General features: G+C 35.8%; 3 protein-coding genes across 7 annotated transcripts; 2 read left to right on the top strand and 1 right to left on the bottom strand.

The window, feature by feature from the left end:
• Positions 1–28: 28 nt before the first annotated feature.
• Positions 29–9,707, top strand: LOC140787256 (protein CASP). Of its 2 annotated transcripts, none has more exons than XR_012108789.1 (19): positions 29–361; positions 1,183–1,293; positions 1,423–1,601; positions 1,735–1,884; positions 2,061–2,149; positions 2,300–2,409; positions 2,549–2,643; positions 3,269–3,324; positions 4,593–4,758; positions 5,615–5,707; positions 5,853–5,981; positions 6,204–6,323; positions 6,729–6,809; positions 7,595–7,702; positions 7,791–7,934; positions 8,027–8,121; positions 8,205–8,284; positions 9,193–9,285; positions 9,375–9,707. XR_012108789.1 is itself a non-coding variant. In XM_073136073.1 (19 exons), the coding sequence occupies exons 1-19, from the start codon at positions 277–279 to the stop codon at positions 9,439–9,441; spliced, it is 2,058 nt and encodes a 685-aa protein (XP_072992174.1). In that variant the 5' UTR covers positions 29–276; the 3' UTR covers positions 9,442–9,707. The 2 variants fall into 2 exon arrangements, 1 of the variants encoding a protein (XP_072992174.1); XM_073136073.1 differs by having other exon boundaries at positions 8,020–8,121.
• A 427-nt stretch (positions 9,708–10,134) lies between these two features.
• On the top strand, positions 10,135–14,488 carry LOC140787257 (uncharacterized). 3 transcript variants are annotated; one of them, XM_073136076.1, is made up of 9 exons: positions 10,135–10,389; positions 11,130–11,288; positions 11,386–11,452; positions 11,534–11,599; positions 11,714–11,832; positions 12,283–12,339; positions 12,771–12,850; positions 13,046–13,537; positions 14,339–14,488. In XM_073136076.1, exons 1-9 carry the CDS (start codon positions 10,265–10,267, stop codon positions 14,383–14,385), a joined length of 1,212 nt encoding a protein of 403 aa, XP_072992177.1. In that variant the 5' UTR covers positions 10,135–10,264; the 3' UTR covers positions 14,386–14,488. The 3 variants fall into 3 exon arrangements, with proteins under 3 accessions (XP_072992177.1, XP_072992175.1, XP_072992176.1); XM_073136074.1 differs by lacking the exon at positions 14,339–14,488 and having other exon boundaries at positions 10,137–10,389; positions 13,046–14,119; XM_073136075.1 differs by lacking the exons at positions 12,283–12,339; positions 14,339–14,488 and having other exon boundaries at positions 10,138–10,389; positions 13,046–14,119.
• LOC140787258 (ubiquitin receptor RAD23d) lies at positions 14,302–18,413 on the bottom strand. 2 transcript variants are annotated; one of them, XM_073136078.1, is made up of 12 exons: positions 18,239–18,413; positions 17,708–17,869; positions 17,325–17,378; positions 17,007–17,080; positions 16,843–16,908; positions 16,189–16,363; positions 15,461–15,610; positions 15,310–15,375; positions 15,193–15,240; positions 15,011–15,120; positions 14,860–14,938; positions 14,302–14,665 (listed from the first exon to the last, which is right to left on the bottom strand). In XM_073136078.1, exons 1-12 carry the CDS (start codon positions 18,302–18,304, stop codon positions 14,543–14,545), a joined length of 1,173 nt encoding a protein of 390 aa, XP_072992179.1. In that variant the 5' UTR covers positions 18,305–18,413; the 3' UTR covers positions 14,302–14,542. The 2 variants fall into 2 exon arrangements, with proteins under 2 accessions (XP_072992179.1, XP_072992178.1); XM_073136077.1 differs by having other exon boundaries at positions 15,310–15,378; positions 18,239–18,393.
• Positions 18,414–18,432: the final 19 nt, after the last annotated feature.

Below are 18,432 nucleotides of genomic sequence, written 5' to 3'. Positions count from 1 at the left end.
AAAATCGATAATACAGCGGTGCCAATTTGTATAAAACCACTTTTTATTAAATCCTTTTTCCATTATTTACAAGTCCATTACTTAAACTCGAAGAAGAATACTGACATCGTTAGATCAGATCTCGGAGCCAATTCTCTCTGCAAATAAACAAATTCCACTTCCCAAACCCTAGAAACCAAATTATCCGTCTCCTTTCCCGGTATCGGAAATCCATTTCGTCAATTCGATCGACGAAATCTATAGAGGCGAGGGTGGAGGAATCGATTTGAAGCTCCCATGGAGTTGAATCAAGCAGGCGCATCCGAGAGAGACAAGGGGAGTTCGCCTTCCCCTCTCGCCGTCGTCTGCAGCTTCTGGAGAGGTACTGCTCATCTCGTTTCTCTGCTTTTACTTCTTTCCTCGTTGGTACCTTCGATCTGCGCGAGTGATGGGGATGTCGAAGAATCTATTTGGCAGGTGATCACGAACCAATGGATCTCGATCTGTTTATGAATTGGGTTTCTTTTATATGTTATCGGGGAGCAATGGAAATTATGAATGCGGTGGGCCAGATCTCGGGGGTTCAGGAGTCGAACACCCGAGGATTCCTTTTCCTTCTCCCTTCTAAAGATTAGAAAATTCAAAAAATTCCTCGATCCACTAGGTTTAGATCGCCATCTCGTTAAAGAGAGTCAAATGTGGTTTAAATATGGATTTAGATTCTTGTACTTGTTATTATATAACATATAGACGTTCCATATAGGTTGGATTACTTGCATGGAAAAACATATTGAGTAATTTCTTCTTAAATGGGCCCTTGAGATTAAATGCATTTGATGAGTGAACCAAATATTGTATTGTAAGATTGATGTCCTAATCATGCTTTCTGCATGGTGAGGCATAGTTGAAAAATGGGCCATAATTGCGAGAAAAAGTTGACAGACTTGTGATGAGTTTATGTGGTGGGTTTTTCAGTAATAGAGTGCTGAATCTACTGAATTGCATGGTTCCTAGATGCACAGGCTAATAATGTCTAATCTTTTTAAAAGTATATTAACATTAATTGTGGACACTGATAAGATTTCCTTTGATGTACTAAGTAGATTTAATGAAAGAAAGAAGTGGTTCACTATGTAGCATAAAAGAATGTGCTATATTAATACAAGAATTTAATTGAGTTTGGTTCATGTTAATGCTTATCAGATTTTGACTTAGAAAAAGAAAGAAGTGGTCTGGATGAACAGGGGCTAAAGATTGCAGAAAACCAGGAAACTAGTCAGAAAAACAGGCGGAAGCTTGCTGAGAGTACTCGTGGTATGCTTCATGCTTTCCCACCAATATGGAATTATTTGGAGTTGATTTTCTGAATATAGTTTTGGCTAAAGCTTATTTTGGAATCTCATCAAGTGGGTTGTGGATATATATTGTGTTTTCCTTTTACAGATTTCAAGAAAGCATCTGCAGATGAGAAGCTCAGTTTGTTTAACTCATTACTTAAGGGTTATCAAGAAGAAGTTGATAATCTCACAAAGAGAGCAAAGTTTGGAGAAAATGCATTTCTTAACATCTACCAGAAGCTTTATGAAGCTCCGGATCCTTATCCAGCTCTTTCTTCTATTGCTGTAAGTTCCATCTTGGTTATTGCATTCTTCATTTCTTGCTTGGCTATCATTTGCTTTGCACTTGTGAAGATGGTAAAACTTTACTCTTGAAACTTTAATTGCTTTCTGGCTTGTGTAATCATTCTTAATGTAGGACCAAGACCAAAAATTATCTGAACTTGAATCTGAGAATCGAAAAATGAAACTTGAGCTTGAAGAGTATCGGGCTGAAGCTACACACCTAAAGAATCAACAAGCAACAATCAGAAGACTTGAGGAGAGAAACCGCCAACTAGAGCAACAGGTTTGTTCTTATTATAGTTTACTATCTTGGCATTAACTTATTGTTTATATGGTTGCTAGTCTGTCTTGCTTATTTCATTAAGTTAGCAGATACTGATTGTTTCTCAGCTGTAGGAACTTTATCTAAGTAAAAATCTGTTTTAAACTTTTTATAACATTCTCACTTAATGAGCTTAGATGGAGGAAAAAGTGAGAGAGATAGTTGAAATGAAGCAACGAAGCTTAGCGGAAGAAAACCAGAAAACTCTTGAGGCCCTAAAGGAAAGGTACCTCTTTTAACTGATAACTCGGAAATGTGACTTACATTTTCTAAGAATACTTTTGAAATATCAGGACTTTACATGCATTCATCAATTGTTTAAGTGTTGATGTACCAGATTTCTTTTGAATTGACTATTTCTGAAATATGGCGGCAGAGAACGTTCATTGCAGGATCAACTTCGGCAAGCTACAGAAAGTGTGAAGAATATGCAAAAGCTGCATGAGTCTGCACAAACGCAATTGTTTGAGTTACGTACTCAATCAGGTAGGCTAATCCTAACAATTTCCAGACACATACTTTTGTTTCTGTTTTGACTGTTACTTCCTTCATGCTGAGATACTAGTGGCTCTATGAATTAATTTGAGAACCAAGGAGTCTTATCTAACATTTTTAATGACTATAGAGGAAGAAAGAGCCGAGAAGGAATCTGAGGTCACTCTTTTAATGGATGAGGTTGAACGTGCTCAGTCACGTTTAATTAGCCTTGAGAGAGAAAAGGTACAAATACTTTTTCCTACAGTGTTACCCCTGAGAAATTTAATACACCGTGGCATGCATATCTTATCTTGTGAGAAAAAGATAAGAACTGTTGTATAAGACAAAATTGTATATTTGTTTCTTCATTTTCCTTCGGTTTGTCTTTTTCTATATGAAGGAAAATATCTTTGGAGTAACGAAATATCTGATTGTCAATTTTGACTGCTTGATTTTTCTGATTGACCTGCATAAGGCCATTCCATTGTATGTTCTATGTGAATGTATTGAGAATTTTATGAACAGTAGATTTGTCCAATAGAAGGAGAAGCTAAGATCAAGAAGAATTGGCTATTGAAATGATTCAAGAAACTCCGACTTATTTTTAAATGGAACAAACACAAAGGAGTCTTAGCTTTTTTTCAGGTGACAAGTGTAATATTTACTAGTTGAAAAGAGATTTTGTGACATTTACATGCTTTGGTAAATCTCATATTGGTATTGGAGATCAGGGCTTTGTTCTTCTTCGTCATGGTTTACTTCTTATTGTTATTGTTATTGTGGTGCAACTAGATCTTTTTTTGGCTAAGTGTTACACCTTGCAACATTAATCCTCTTATGCTAGCTAAACTTTACAAGTTACATGTAGGGCCTTTTGCGATCTCAGTTGCAGTCAACTAATGAGGAAGATGGAAACAGAAGCAGGTCAGTTTTTGTCTTCAAGATTATCTGCCTAAGATTTTCCCTGATGCTTTCTTCTCTAGGTATCTAATTCTTTTTGCACTGTACCATGAATGTGTCATGGCAGGTAACATGTGTTGTTGCTAACTTCACTTAGGCATTTAAAGAGTGTCCAAAATGATACTTTTCTATTTGAAACACAATGGTCATCTTTTCTAATGGACAAATCAAGATCATTCTGATTAGATTTATAACTTCATAGGTGATTTGCATACACACATCTTGGCTCTATTGCACGATGCTTAAGCATTTTTTTGTGGATTTTATGGAGCTCAATGGTAGTTTGTCTTTGAAGCTGCAGTTCTACTTTGATTGAGTGTTGTGAAGTTGTTGAATCTTCAGTTTCTAGAATATGAACTTCTCTACACTTTGGCAGTTTTTCAGTTCTTCCTCCATTTTCATTTATTTATCCTTTTATTTTTCTATATATTTTATTTGGTACTTCATTTTGTATTTACAATATGAGCCAAAATTTCATCCCATATTTAGTGAAATTTGTATAATATGACTGATTAAAGGATAAATTTACATGTTCTACTTCTACCATTCAATGGTCAACAATTTAAGTTATTGAAACTTGGCTTTTTTTTTAAAATAATTTGATGCAATAACGTTGGCAGTCAAGTTACTAGTTTTTTTTACTGGCAGCGCTGACTGGCATGAGGTGGCATAAAGATCCTTGCTTGGGCTAATTTGGTTTGTTAATTCACTATGGAATAATTATCAGGCTGCATGAAAGTTTTTATTCCATACTAACTAATTGTCGTAAAACTTGTGTTGACTATAAGATCTATACTTGAAAATTGGAATTGGTGTTGTAAGAAGAGGGTTAAGAGTTGTGGATGTCTTATAGAACTAAATGTATTAATGATCTGCAAAGCTTCGTTATCATGCTTGAATATGACCATGTTTTCTCTGTCAGTATTGTTATGTATGCCTTTGGAATTCATCTCTTACTATTTCCACTGATGTGACCTCCAATTCTTCTACAATAGTTCAATCTTTTGTAATGGTTATCTGACAATATCAGGATTCATTTAAATATTTTATATGATATTTTGACATTGGTCATCAGTTGGTTTCATATATTGCAAAATTTGAATTGGAAATTGGATAATTGGGATCCGATGTGTCAGTTGGTTGCATAGTACTTTAATGGTTTCTTTCGTTCTTGGTACAAATAGTAACTTTTTCAAGTTGGATTCTCAATCTTATAAAGGAATTGCTTGCAGTGATTATTTGGAATCTAGCAACATGCTTGAGAGTTCCCTGAATGCAAAGGAGAAGATAATATCTGAGTTGAACTTGGAAATCCGCAATATAGAAACCACTTTGTCAAATGAGAGGGAGCAGCACATTAATGAAATCAAGAAGTTGAATACATTACTGAACGAGAAGGTTTTGAAGTTCTTCCAGTTTAATTAAAATTTTTTCTGATGTCATTTTTGGTTCTTGATTAGTTGATTTATTAAATTCTCAGGAGATATAAATTCTATTTCAGGACCATTTATTTTTTGACATTTTGAAGCATCCATTTTATTGAAATGTGCAGCTATTATTTGGAGCATCCTTTTTATCCAAATAAGAATAGCAAATGACGTACAGACTTTGCGTTCTGATTTTGGAGTGATTATTCTGACAAGAAGTGCACATTCACGTGCCTTTACACATGAATTCAGAAATTGACAAGGCAGTATATCTATTCAAGCTAGCATGCTTACTGCAGCTTGGCTGAATTGATAGAATGTGAATGTCAATATTAGATGTGTAATTTTGCAGAAAAACCTGTATAAATATTTCTGAACCCATGCGCTATCTTTTCTGATTTCACGGCAAATAATATTCAAGTGTGCTTTACCTTTAAACTAATTTGTTAAGAATAGTAAGGCTATCAGGTGCTTAACTGGTTCCTCTTTATCATGTTTTTTATTGGTTTATAAACTTAACAAAGCTTATCAAATATCGGAATTCTGGATAATGCAGAAGTTGAGTTCAGAAGTGTATTTAATGTTTTTTCTGAAAGAGTTCACTCATGGAAATCATTTTACTGAATGGGACGTATATTAAGATAGCTAAGTGTTCACCTACACCCATGATAACTAAGGAGTAAAGATTGAAGTGAGACTCTGGCCTTTGAAAGTGCATGTATGTGCTGCTGTCAAGGGGTCAACTAATTAGATCTTACAACAGTATATCTGGCTAACTATCGATCTTTTTGTATCCTATCTTAGTTTCTCCTTTTCTAAATTGGCAGGATGCTGCTCTCATGGAGATGAGGAAAGAGCTTCAAGAAAGACCCACTGCAAAACTAGTTGATGATCTGCATAAAAAAGTCAAAATTTTACAGGTGCTTCGAATTAATCTGCCTCTATTAGAACCTTGTTCTGTGTTAGATAATGAGCCTGTATAAATATTCATCCCTTTTCCATTTGATGATTCTACTTTTGTAATATTGGTCCTCTGTCCTGCTGAACAATTGATCTTCTCATCAGGCAGTTGGATACAACTCAATTGAGGCAGAAGATTGGGAACTAGCTACAAATGGGGAAGAAATGAGCAAGCTAGAGTCTCTGTTGCTTGACAAAAACAAAAAAATGGAGCATGAGCTGACACAATTGAAGGTTGGAATTTATAATTGACTCTTGTACATGAATTATTTTATACTAATTCAATTTTCTTCTTGTCAACAATTTAATCACAATACTTGACTTTAAGCTACTTGCATCAAAGTGAGTAGTTAATTATATCCATCTATTTATAAAGTTAGCAGTATTTAATTGTCTGTTTACTGTTAGTCTTATTCTCCAATTCCATCCTTATGACATTTTTACCCTGTTCTTAAGGTTAAAATTTCAGAAAAGACAAGTGCGCTAGAAGCAGCTGAAAGGAAAATTGCTGAACTAACTTCGAAGGCTGAAGAACAGCAAAAGTTGATTACAAAGTTAGAGGATGACATACTGAAGGTTTGGTCTTGACTATGTTCTGGAAGTTTTTTCCTTTTTACAATTTGTCAATTGTATTAAGTTACCAGGAGGTAGAGATTTTTACCCTTTATGTACTCTATTTCAACGTCATGAATGTACTATGTCTAGTCTATATATGTTCTCTTTTACATATTTAACAAACTATATTATTCTTGTACAAGTAAAGTTAGTAAAAAATTCTGCTCTTCCCCTCTTTCTACAAGCTCACTAATGTACAAGGGAATTAGAAATTCTAATTTTTTCTTGCAATTTCATTTCAATTTTATTATTGAAATATATTATGTGATCTTCTGATCCAAATACATACAACACAATCAAAACTTATTCTTCTAGAAATAAAAACAGATTATGAATGAATATTGATATGTCTGTTTTCTTCTACAGGGTTGCAGTTCAGTTGACCGAAAAGGCTTAGTTTTAAATGATTGGGATCTTCAGGAGATGAGTACGAGTGAAGTATCTGAGGTTATCTTAGTTAGCTTTTTAATTCTGTAATGTCCATTGATTGTCTTTTCTTTCTTGATTGTATTTAGTTTTATTTAAATTGATTATTGTCAGCTCAATTCTATATGATAATATGAGCCTTGAACTGTGTAATATATGCACAAGAAATATCAGTATGTTAAGTATACATAACTTCTTGCAATTTTCTCAATAATGGTGGGTATTAGAAATTTAGAGTATAAGATTTGAAAGTTTTAAGTTCCTAGCTGTTTCTTGTATGTTTCTGTTAGGGAATTATGATGGTTCTCTACCAACATTATTGAATATGGTATTGGATTATCTAGTATTTTCAAACAGCCCACTATTCTTATTATATTCTCCTATTCAGAAATTATGAAAAGTAACATCTAGTATATGTGTTTAACTCCATGTTCTAATAATTATTTTATGTGTAAAAGAATTAAGAATTGATATAATATGTATATTATTACGAGAAACAAACATACCAATGATCTGGCTTTCATAATTTATCATTGACATCATGTTTGTGGTTTCATTGCTTCTGGATGAAACCACAAATTGTGGCATCTGGTTTCATTGCTTCTGTTAAAATATTCTTCAGTTGCATGTTTCGACATTAGCAAATATTTAATGAAGTTTTCTCATTTTAGATATGCATTTGTACAGTGCATTCAAACTTTTCGTCTGTTTTATGACCACTTGTTACTTCCAAAAGAATTGTACCAACTTTTTTATGTTTGATCTTTTGTCCGTCATTTCAAGTTTAGTTTCCTTATATAAATCAGGGTACAGATCAAAGACATTTAGCTTCTGATCAAGATCAAAGTTCAATGCTTAAAGTAATTTGCAATCAGCGTGATCGTTTCCGAACACGCTTAAGAGATACAGAGGAGGTATATCCTGACAACACATTTAGTGTGGCTATGATTACTTCATTCTGCTGTCTAATTATAATATTGTATTTATTTTCTGGTGCACAAGGAAATGAGACACTTAAAGGAGAAGATGGGGATGCTAGCTGTGGAACTGGAAAAGACAAAAGCTGACAATGTGAAACTCTATGGGAAGATCCGTTATGTCCAAGACTACAGCAATGAGAAACTTGTTTCTAGGGGACCAAAGAAGGTTTCTTATACTTTTTTTGGTCCATCAATTTGTTACATTTTTAATATTCATTAGATGTTGGTGACCTTAGTATCTAACTTTTCAGTATGCAGAAGATATTGAAAGTGGTTTTAGTTCAGATGTTGAATCGAAGTATAAAAAAATGTATGAGGATGATATAAATCCTTTTGCTGCTTTCTCAAAGAAGGTAAAAAAGTTCCTTCTGTCCACAACGTTTACAACTGTTAAACTGAATCTTCTAACATGTCACCTTATTGGTAATCAATCCAGGAAAGGGATCAACGGTACAAGGAACTTGGTTTACGAGATAAAATAACTCTTAGTAGTGGTCGCTTTCTTCTTGGTAACAAGTATGTATTTGCTATCTTTTCCATTTAAATTGACTTATTTTTTGGTGTAGCAACCTAATATTTTTCTAATTGAACTGGCTTTTTGTCTGTTCTGCTGGAAGTTATATAACTAAATGCCTCTATTCAAGTGTTCTCGCAAAAGTTCCTGTTTTAGTGCTGGATATTATAATGCGCATACTAGTTATTCATCCTTTTCAGTTTTATAGTAGCAGGGAACTAAGAATTTCTTCCTTGCCCAGTATTAATTCATTTTTTTCACATAAATGGGTAGGCTAATTATTTAACTTGGAGAATTATCTACAGTTCATGTACACCAACATATATGTTATGATACCTTGTAGCTTGTACCTGTGTGACAGGTATGGTGAACGAAGGAAAGTGAATGCTCAAAACTACTGCTAAATGTTACACTGACGGAACATCATAATATTTTAATACAAGTTTATTTTTGACTGAATCAACTGAATTTTTTGGACATTAATTGGAGGCTGTCATAAGAGTAAATCCGTGTTCTTGTTCATGATACAAATATCAATTCAGAAATTGACACTTTCTGGCATTGTAGTCAGTCTGCAATCTACAGTCTGCATAGAATCATTATCTGAAAGCCAAATTACATGAGATTGTTTGCAGAATAAGGTCCTTGTTAGTGTTGGTATGAACTCACTGCAATAGAATGCATACCACTCCTAACTATATCCATATAAAGAGAAAATACTTATATCTAGGATAGCACACTGAACTTCCTGATTTCTCAAGCCGGTTTCTTGCTCATCTGCATCCTGTATTTGATGTAGAAATATAATTTAATACAAAGCTAGCTAGGTCATTTTTTGTCAAATTGTTATGCTTTTTATCTTAAAATTGAAGTTAATATTGCTATGGATTGTGTCTTTACCCTAACACAGATATGCCCGTACCTTCATTTTCTTTTACTCCATTGGGTTGCATCTCCTTGTATTTACGTGCCTCTACCGGATGTCTGCATTAAGCTACCTCAGGTAACTTTGCTCCTTATATCTTAAATTATTTTCATACTTTATTATGAATTGAAATAGTTCATTTAATTGAATGTAACTCCTGCATGCAGCACCACGCCTGCCCATGATGAAGCCATTCTGGATGCAGGGAATCACATATTATCGAATGTTATTTAATGCAACAAACTGTATAGCAGATGACAATTGCAAGTTGAGATTGTGTGAGGAGTTCTGTAGATGCAATCATACATGTGAAAGAAGCTCAGCTCTCATACAAAAGGGCACATCTGTACAAAAAAAGATATAGAGTTAGGTTTTTCAGGAAAAGTAATTTACTCTGGCATTCATTTACTTACTGTAGATGGAACTGTTATGTCTACACACAATGCGCAGCAGTACTCGAGCTTGCTGGTAATATGCTGAAGAGCTTCTTTTGTGTGAAACCTAGTCAAATTTGCTCCATCTTATCAACTTTTTAAAGCCCCAATTGTGTTTATGGAGTTTAAAAAAAAAACGAAAACAGCACACAGCTTTGGACATGATTACTGGAGTTGTTTGGTTAATTAGGTGTATCATTGCCAGGGTTATATGCAATCCTCCATTTGATCAAGCGCTTGTTTTTACTAGGAAATTATCTACCAAACATATGATGATCCTGGAGGTAAGAGTCTTTTATCCAATTCGGCAAATTCAAAAGGTTTTATCTGATGAAATCTGTCCTCGTCCAGCTTTCTGGGCTTAATGTAATCAGAGTTCAGCACTTATGGGCTGTTGTTGTACCTCCGAACTCAAAATGTAAACATTGAAACAAACAAGACCCAAAAGGTATTTCCGAACTCAAAATTCGGACTTTAATTTAAAGAAAGCCCTTAAACCTCTCCAGTCTCTTCGACAGTTCGACCATTTCTCACCCCTACCCCCTTCTCCTCCCGCTCCCACCAAAAAAAGAAAAAAGAAAACCCTTCTCGCTAACTCCACTCGGAGGATTCGCGGGACCTCCATGGGCGTGTCGGATTCGGATCCGACCCTCGACATCCACGCCCTCTTCTGCCACTACAACGCCCTCTACTTCGACGACTCCCTCGGCGCCTGCGTCGTCTCCTGGACCTCTTCGCCATTGCCCAGGTTTGCCCCTCCACTTCTTTCTCATTCTTATGACACCAACCGGCTTATTCTGGGGTTTCTGTTTTGTAATGAACTAGCCCATTGTTGGATCGTAGATGTCTTGCTATGCTCTGTTGGTTCTTGAGATTTTTGGTCTTCGCTGCTGTTTTCTGCTTGATTCCTATGTCAATATTGGATTTTTTCTTTTACACTAACAAAATTATGTCTTTGCGTCTTTGGCTCGTATGAGCTTGACATAGTACTATCAAAAGTGCACTATTTGCCCTCTTTTTTAGTGTATTATTGCCCCTTTTGGTGGGTTCATTGAACATTATGACTTCATATCCAAATTATGGTGGATAAAATTCTATTTTTGCATCCAGATGCTTTCTGTTTTCACATCTTTTGTTGTTTTGTCACCGGAAAAAGGAAGATATAATGAGGAAATTACTTGTAATTGCTGATTGCGGATGTGGCCGACTTGGTTTGACGGAAAAAACAAAAAACATAGAGAATTTATAATAGTTGACTACATAAAAAGGTTCTTTTATCGAGGTAAAAAATTGTTGAAGGAAAGAAGGTATGATAGTTAGCTACACTCTTGGAAGTTTGTATTCCTATCCAAATTTTAAAGATTATCAATATGATTAAAGGTATGCAGTTCGACCAGCAAGAGGAGGAATACTAGATTACTATAATTTCTTATACTTTTATTCTGGATGATCTCCTTATGGTTCTTATCTTATATTGTGTTGGTGCAGTGGCGCAAGTAGTTGTGATTATTTTCCAGGAGGTGGTTGTGAAATATTACTCTCTAAGCCCCTACTAGAGTTTCAGCCTATTGCTGATCTCAAGAATGTTTTACTACATGAGATGATTCATGCATATATGTGCATTAATTATGAGAACAAGGACCACAGGTACTGGGCTAATCTTCAAACTTTTGATTCAACATATATACTGAAAGTTGTGTCACCATATTGTAACTATTCCCATGTCTAATATATGATTAAGCAGTGACCATGGGACAAGTTTCCAGGCTATGATGAATTCTATTAACTCCAGCACAGCAGTAGACTACCAGGTTTGTTTGAAAGTAGCCAATTTTAGAGGAGGGATATATGCAGTTTTTGGTTTCATTAATGATTTCTTTAACCATGTGTAGAAACCAGTTGGTGGCTACAGCATTACTATTCTTCATGAGCTCCGGAACATATATGACAGCTACAGAGTAAGTCTCTGGACTGCAATTTGTTAGAGTCTGACCTGTTGTTGAAGTTTTGAGTACAGAGTACGGACAATTTCTTTTTATGATTTATGTATAGTTACAGTTTTCATTTTCCAGTGTTCAACATGTGGAGATTTGATCAAGTCAACCATGAATAGAGAACCTTCAGTCCTTGACTGCACTGAAAACGTGGGTCCTGATGGCTTTTGTGATAATTTATCATGTCATTGGCATAGGTAGGTTAATCAGTATTAAAAAAAATCATTTTTTCATGATAACTATTATATAGAACTACATAATAGACTTAAAGAGACATCTGTCTGGTGCTTTCAAATTCTGAAATGTTTGCTTATATCTGCAGGAAATAGAAGTACTTCTTGAAATAGGAATTTAATGATTCATCAAGCAACTTAATGAATATTATTTAGTTTTTTGATATAGAAGATACTAGATTGCGATTGAGGAATTGAATTATTCATGATAAGTTTTTAAATTTTATGTAGGATTATATGTTTATTGGTGTTTTCGTTCTTGAAATAATATTTCCTTCATTGTTGCCATTACAAGCTACTGTAGATTATCTAAGGTAGTATATTAGCTGATCATGTTTTTCTAGAACTATGGCGACAACTTTTCTGGCTTCCAAAATATTGGCTGACTTTTGCATTCTTCCAAGGTTTTACCAGAAAACTGCTTGAGTACAAGGAAGTGAGGAAGGGAGGAGGCAACCTTCTCATTTCAGTGTATGATTTGTAATGTGGCAAGGTTATTCGAAATTGCATAGTGCACTATTTCTTGTTATGATTCAGCAAATAGGTGTTATGATGATTTGATAATTTGAAAGATGACAGACAATATCATGGCAAACTACTACTGATGATATAAACATGGATAAGAAGTAGCATGGAACTTCTCACAGCCTAAGAAGATAATCTTGAAAATCACTTAGGTGCGACTCATCATATAGTTCTCTAGTCATGTTTTCTTGTATGACAATTTATGTGATAATGTGCAAAATCTCTTACATATGCCCCATACAAAATCAAATCATGAAGTTTTTCTTTTTACCTTCTCTTTATATGGCCTTACAATAATGCCATGGATGCATCATCTATTGTCCTTCACGAGCCATTCATAACATGTCAATTTGATGTTTCTTCTCTTGTATATACAGCCATAAAAAGTTATGCACTGGTAATTATATTAAGGTAGATGAACCACCAGGATGCTTGGAGAACAGATCAAGTTCAAAAGGTGAGTCAGATTTTAGTTGAGCTTTATTTTCTACATTCTCTACCATCTAGTTTGGGCCAGCTCTAGAATGGATGGCATATATTACGAGCACTGTTTTGTTTTATTTATCTATCTATTTGCATGCCTTGTGATGGTGTTAGATTGGGATATATTTGAGCATTTCCTTATTAACTATTTGTCTTTGTAAGTTTTCAGCTGAGCAAGTGCTTCATGAAGGCAAGCCTAAAGAGCTACCATGCATGTCTAAGGAAACTAGGCAAAGAGCATGGGCTGAAGGAACAAACAAGAAATTTGAGATCAAGAAAAAATCAACCGCAAACTTCTTCCAATCAGCAGGTGATCCAGCTAGAAGTTCGGGTGATCATTCCGCCTCTATAGATGGCTCTGGGAGGAAAGCTATTGGTAAAGATTCAAAGGACATCCACAGTCTTGCAGTGGCTCAGGAAATTCCTAAACGAACAAGATCTCTCATTTCAAGGAAGCATCATGACAATGTTTCAAGAAAAAGAAGAAAACTAGACAATTCCAAGAACTATTTCACCATAATAATTGAATGGTTGAACCTATTTACAGAGGAGGAATCAGAAGAGGATTCAGAGCCTTTAATAAATAAAAGAACAGAGAGGAGGAGAAAGCAAAAGCTACTGAACAGTCTGAAGTCTGGAGCATCCAGTGCAGGGGTTGAAGGTGATGTCTTACCCTCCAATATCAGCTGTCGAAATAAAGATGCTGGTTCTTGTTCATTAGGTCTTGAACATAGTATTACGTCAATGCGCGGTATTCTTATGAATGATGAACATCTGCAGACCAATTTCCAAGCACATGCAGGAAACTCTAGCATTGATACTGCAGAAACTACTGATTATTCACTGGTTGTTGGAACACTTGATGATCAGTGTGGGTCAGCTTGTCTTTTAAGTACTCATGCAAGTGTCAAGAGTCGGGGCCTTCCATACGAAGGTTCACCATTTAATTCACCAGTTCGAGGTGAAATTGTGGACATCTCGGATGGCTGACCGTGCTGGATCTTGCTTTTGATCATTGTAACAGTTACTTTATTGTAGTGGTACTGTTTTTTTTTTTTTTTAAGAAAAAGAGAAAATAGCGGTAAATGGTGGTTTAACCAGGGCATTGCTATTATTCTATTTTGATTGGTGCTTGGCTTTGACACGTCCATGCTGTATTAAATTGTAGATGAGAAAAGAGGGATGCATCAAGTAAAGTTGGGCAAACACCAATGCACTGTTAAAAGATTCTGGTTGAGATTTACTTTTCTGGTAGTTTATTATGTGAATGCCTCTTAACAAAATTCTCCATGACCATCTATTCCCTGTTAGTCAACCTCCATTTATAGCTCAATGCAATTACATCTCAGATAGTTATATATAGAATTTCATAGATTCTGATACCAACTTTTAGCATTGCTTAATGCAACACATCAGTGCTCAATCTGTCGTTTTAACTTGATCTCAATTCGGAACTTTTCAGGTTTTTCCAAGACAAGAGGAAGCAGTAATGTAATAAGACTTTCCTGATACATGTATACACTTTATTTAGATCTGGTCTTTATGAGTAGGCATCATGAAAATAAATAAGCTACAATGAACCAAAAGTCCAACAACCAACTATAGTTAGCACATCATGGCGGATTGAGTGCTCCAATGCAGAAACAGCTGCAGTTCAACTCTCCTGTCATTGATCATCTTCAAACTCATGCATGTGGTCCAAAAGGTAGTTTGCCGCCAGCTCCTCATCCTTGTTGCAGGCAAAGAAGACCTCCAACACGAGGGATTGCTCGAAGCCCATCGCCTCGAGCTGAGGCATAAAGTCAGAGGATAAAGAAGAAGCACTTATTTCATCTTCACTATATTGTTGTGCCAACCGAAAGAGAGCTCAATGCTTCCATCAATGTACTTATTAATTGGACCTCAAATTGTTTTCAAGCTTATATTCATGGTTTCTTATTTATCTCCTATTTGACAAATGTCATTGACTGTACATAAACTTACTCGGTCAATAGCTTCACGCTCCTCCGGAGTAACTGTCAATGCTTGAGGCACTGCATCTGCTAACTGACCTAGCAGATTTCTGCTTAATATAAACAAAAAAAGTTAGCAACACTGCCATTCAGTACTGTAAGTTGACATAGCATGTCCACACCTTTCTTCTCCCTCAGCCGGTTCATTGATCAAGCGAAGAAATTCAGCTTGATGCTCCTGAATGAGCCGCATCACCTGAGGGTTTTGTTTCCCTAGTTCTTGAAGCATTGGCTGCCAATAAGATAAATTCCTTTATAAGAAACAGTAATGTGAACAGTCATGATCAAAAGAATGGGAGTAGACCTGAAGTACTTGAGGATTTGCCTGTACCAAAGCCTGTAAGGCTCGAAACTGCACCAAAGGATGAGTATAAGTGTATAACCAGTAGCCCAATTTTTATTCAATGATTATTCAACAAACCTGTGGACTACTACGGAGAAAATCAAGGTTGCCTACACCAGTACCGGAGTCTGTGCTGGGAAAGCCCTGCTGAAAGAAATAAGATTCTATTAACATCTTTTGCTACATCAGATCTCTGTCAATCATGGGCCACTAATCTTTATCTCCCTGCCTGAGGAAATAGGTTCAGAGGATTAGCATTGGGCCCACTTGAAGGAACTGTAGGCTGGGCTGGTTCGGGAGCCTCAACTGGGGTACCAACTCTTTGTCCAGTTAAGGCGGCTGAGACCACAGGTGGTGCTTCTTCTTGCTCAGGGATGCCCTGTACATTTGTGTGATAAACAACATGGTAAATGAAATTTCGAAATGAATACTGGTGACAGATATCTAGGGACTCCAAAGAAAATAGACATGCTTAAAGAAGAGTACAATAACAAGAAAATAATTTTGCCAAAAGTATCACAAACAGTACTGTGATTATCCACCTAGAAAATATATAAGTAGCCTACTCCCAGAGCTGAAAAATTACAAAAGGTATCAAGTTTGTTTTGTTCACCTAAATAACAGAAAATAGTAAGGGAAAACTAAGCAATTTAATCTACATCTACTTTAAGCCTGACTAAACAGAGTTACACCACTGTTCTCGATGACGCATTACTTCTATTATGTCAACATCCATTTCTAAATGGCCCTGTCGAATATATAAAGCGGAAACATGCACCTCTTATGTCCATGCCAATTGGTTTTGCGACCAAATATAAAATGTTCTCCCTCAGATCACAACCACTGTAACATAGATCTGAGCTTCAAGAAAATGTATTCTGATACTCATTGATGGGTAACAACACTTTAGAGCAGCAAAAGAAATGAAAAGTTATGATGACTTAAGGAAAGCCTTACAGAATACAAATAGTCAACAGCCCTCTCAGGATTGTTATATGCAGCATGTAAAGCACGGACAACAGTGCCCCTGTCCCAAGTCCCTCCACCCATGTCAAGAATGTTCTGTATGGTTTGCTCAAGGTTGCTTGCAGCAAGTAGATTTGATGCTGCTTGACCATAGGCAACCTCATTGCTGCTCCAAAACAACATAAAAAGTTGGAACAATGATTTACTGTAGAAGTTATTCATTTATCCACACACAAAAAAAAATGGCATCCTTTTCTAAGATACAAAATTATGGGATTTGAAGTTAAATGATGCATAGATGTGAAAGCAACATAAAAGAAACAATGTATAGATACACAACAAAATACGTTTTTTATGCAAAGTGCTGATTTTTTACACACAACTTCAGCCTCAAAAACTTTGCACTGAATAGAGAGAAACAAGCATAAATAAGATTCATTTAGCTGGTCCAATGTTGTAGGCATCCAGAAGCTTGTGATAATCATTAGGACTTAGGAAAACTTTTTTATGCTCATCAGTCATAAAAAAAACCAAATTATGATAAGACCAACCATCAAGACAAATGAAACATCTACACTTAATAAATCATCAAAATACTGCTATCTTTCACATGAAAAGTGCATTATGGAAATGATATTTACTTACAATACAGTAGCACCAGAATCTGATGTAACTGTTGTATTTGGAGCAGATATAGTTGGATGCACTCTCCTTGCAATGAGAAAAGCAACCAGGAGATCAACTCAAGTCTCCAAGGAAAAGGAGATGGCAGTATTGAAACAGCCATTATGTTGAATAAACAAACTCACGTCGCTACAGTTCCTGCGGATGCTGCAGCTGGGGCAGGTGCTGGTGTTGGAATCCCAGAACTAACAGGTGAGACCTTCAAAGAAATGAAACCTTAATGAGGCCTTTATAGTAAAATTGATATTAGTATAATACCTGAAACAAAGTAATTGTCTGCAATTAGGACATAAGCAAATATAGAAGACATTAGCCTAATTCACTTAGCTAATAAAAATAAGAAAGCTATTGACAAAAATGAGATACACGAGAAGAAAAAGAAAACATTTAGAACTTGCTTGGCAAGATATTAAATAATAAATAATAGCAAATAATTGTTTAACCTGATTGCTAGGTATGGCGCTAGCGGTTGAAGCTCCACTGCCTGAACCTTTAGTCTGAAAATCGGGGAAGATGTAAACATATACATCACAAGTACCCATGAAAGCTGATATTGATATCATGGCCAAACATTTAGAAGCCCTGATGAAATATCACTTGCACAAGATTTGGCTAAAATTAATCCTATTAGATCACCGATTTTAGAAAGTGTGACAATTCCATCATTAAACTTTGAGGTGACTTCATCTTAAAAAGGTGGGATATTTGCTGCTTCTAAACTCAATCAGGAAAAAGCACATAATGTATTTCGTATCAGATTTGAGAGCATCAAACCACAGCAGCGCACGAATAATTTCAAGTAATATATAGAGCAAAGCAAGTTCACCTTCATCAACATTATAACGAGAAAACTATTTTCAGAAATATTATTATCCTGCAAAGTCGTGTCATCCTTAAGAATTTTCCCTTGATGTATCAACATCTGCTGTTCAGCAGGGTACACACTTTGCCCCTGCATAGATTCTATACTCTTTTTAACATCAGCAACCTGCAAAATATTAAATATGTGAAAAATATTCAAATATCATCACATAAGGCATAGACACCTCGCTACTCTCAGGTCAATAAATCATATCTAGAATCGCATAGGTCATCGAAGCGAGCAAAAACGAAAAGACCCAAAGTAGCCCTATTTCACAGAATTCAAGAAATCTCAATAATAGGCAAATAACGTCAAAGAACAATAAAATCCAATTCATTCTTGGATTATACGAAAGAGCATCCAATTACTCCCACAATCGTATCGATTCGCCTTCGAGACCCAAGAAGAAGAAGAAGCCAAAAAAACAAAAACAAAAAAATCCTCAAATTTAACAGCAAGAAACCACCAAAGACAGAGGAGGGAATCGAAAGGTACGGCGTCCTCGGGATTGGCGTCGATGTCGAAGTGGGTGCCCTTGAGAGTCTTCACGAAGATCTTCATATGTAAGTATGTAACGCCCTCCGACCGCTCGAAGCCGAGACGAGAACAGGCAGTAGGAGCAAGAGCGCGGATAAAGACACCACTTATCTTTCAGTTCACACCCTATAGTGTAATAATATTGTGGTTCC

This window comes from Typha latifolia, chromosome 4 (genome assembly GCF_019914945.1).
Source record: "Typha latifolia isolate L0001 chromosome 4, TyphaL0001v2, whole genome shotgun sequence".
NCBI lineage: Eukaryota > Viridiplantae > Streptophyta > Magnoliopsida > Poales > Typhaceae > Typha > Typha latifolia.
Note: the sequence above shows the minus strand (reverse complement) of the source record. Positions and strands in the feature narration are given on the sequence as shown.

Bases quoted from the DNA above. Each gene is read 5' to 3' on its own strand.
- LOC140787256 (XM_073136073.1), top strand. From the start codon at position 277: ATGGAGTTGAATCAAGCAGGCGCATCCGAGAGAGACAAGGGGAGTTCG. The intron at 1,602-1,734 runs GTAAGTTCCATC...TTCTTAATGTAG, and splicing joins CAGCTCTTTCTTCTATTGCT to GACCAAGACCAAAAATTATC. The intron at 6,810-7,594 runs GTTATCTTAGTT...TATATAAATCAG, and splicing joins GTACGAGTGAAGTATCTGAG to GGTACAGATCAAAGACATTT.
- LOC140787258 (XM_073136077.1), bottom strand. From the start codon at position 18,304: ATGAAGATCTTCGTGAAGACTCTCAAGGGCACCCACTTCGACATCGAC. The intron at 17,379-17,707 runs GTGAACTTGCTT...CCCGATTTTCAG, and splicing joins TCGTTATAATGTTGATGAAG to ACTAAAGGTTCAGGCAGTGG. The intron at 15,379-15,460 runs GCAGGGAGATAA...TATTTCTTTCAG, and splicing joins CTCTGAACCTATTTCCTCAG to CAGGGCTTTCCCAGCACAGA.
- LOC140787257 (XM_073136074.1), top strand. From the start codon at position 10,265: ATGGGCGTGTCGGATTCGGATCCGACCCTCGACATCCACGCCCTCTTC. The intron at 11,453-11,533 runs GTTTGTTTGAAA...AACCATGTGTAG, and splicing joins GCACAGCAGTAGACTACCAG to AAACCAGTTGGTGGCTACAG. The intron at 12,851-13,045 runs GTGAGTCAGATT...GTAAGTTTTCAG, and splicing joins GAACAGATCAAGTTCAAAAG to CTGAGCAAGTGCTTCATGAA.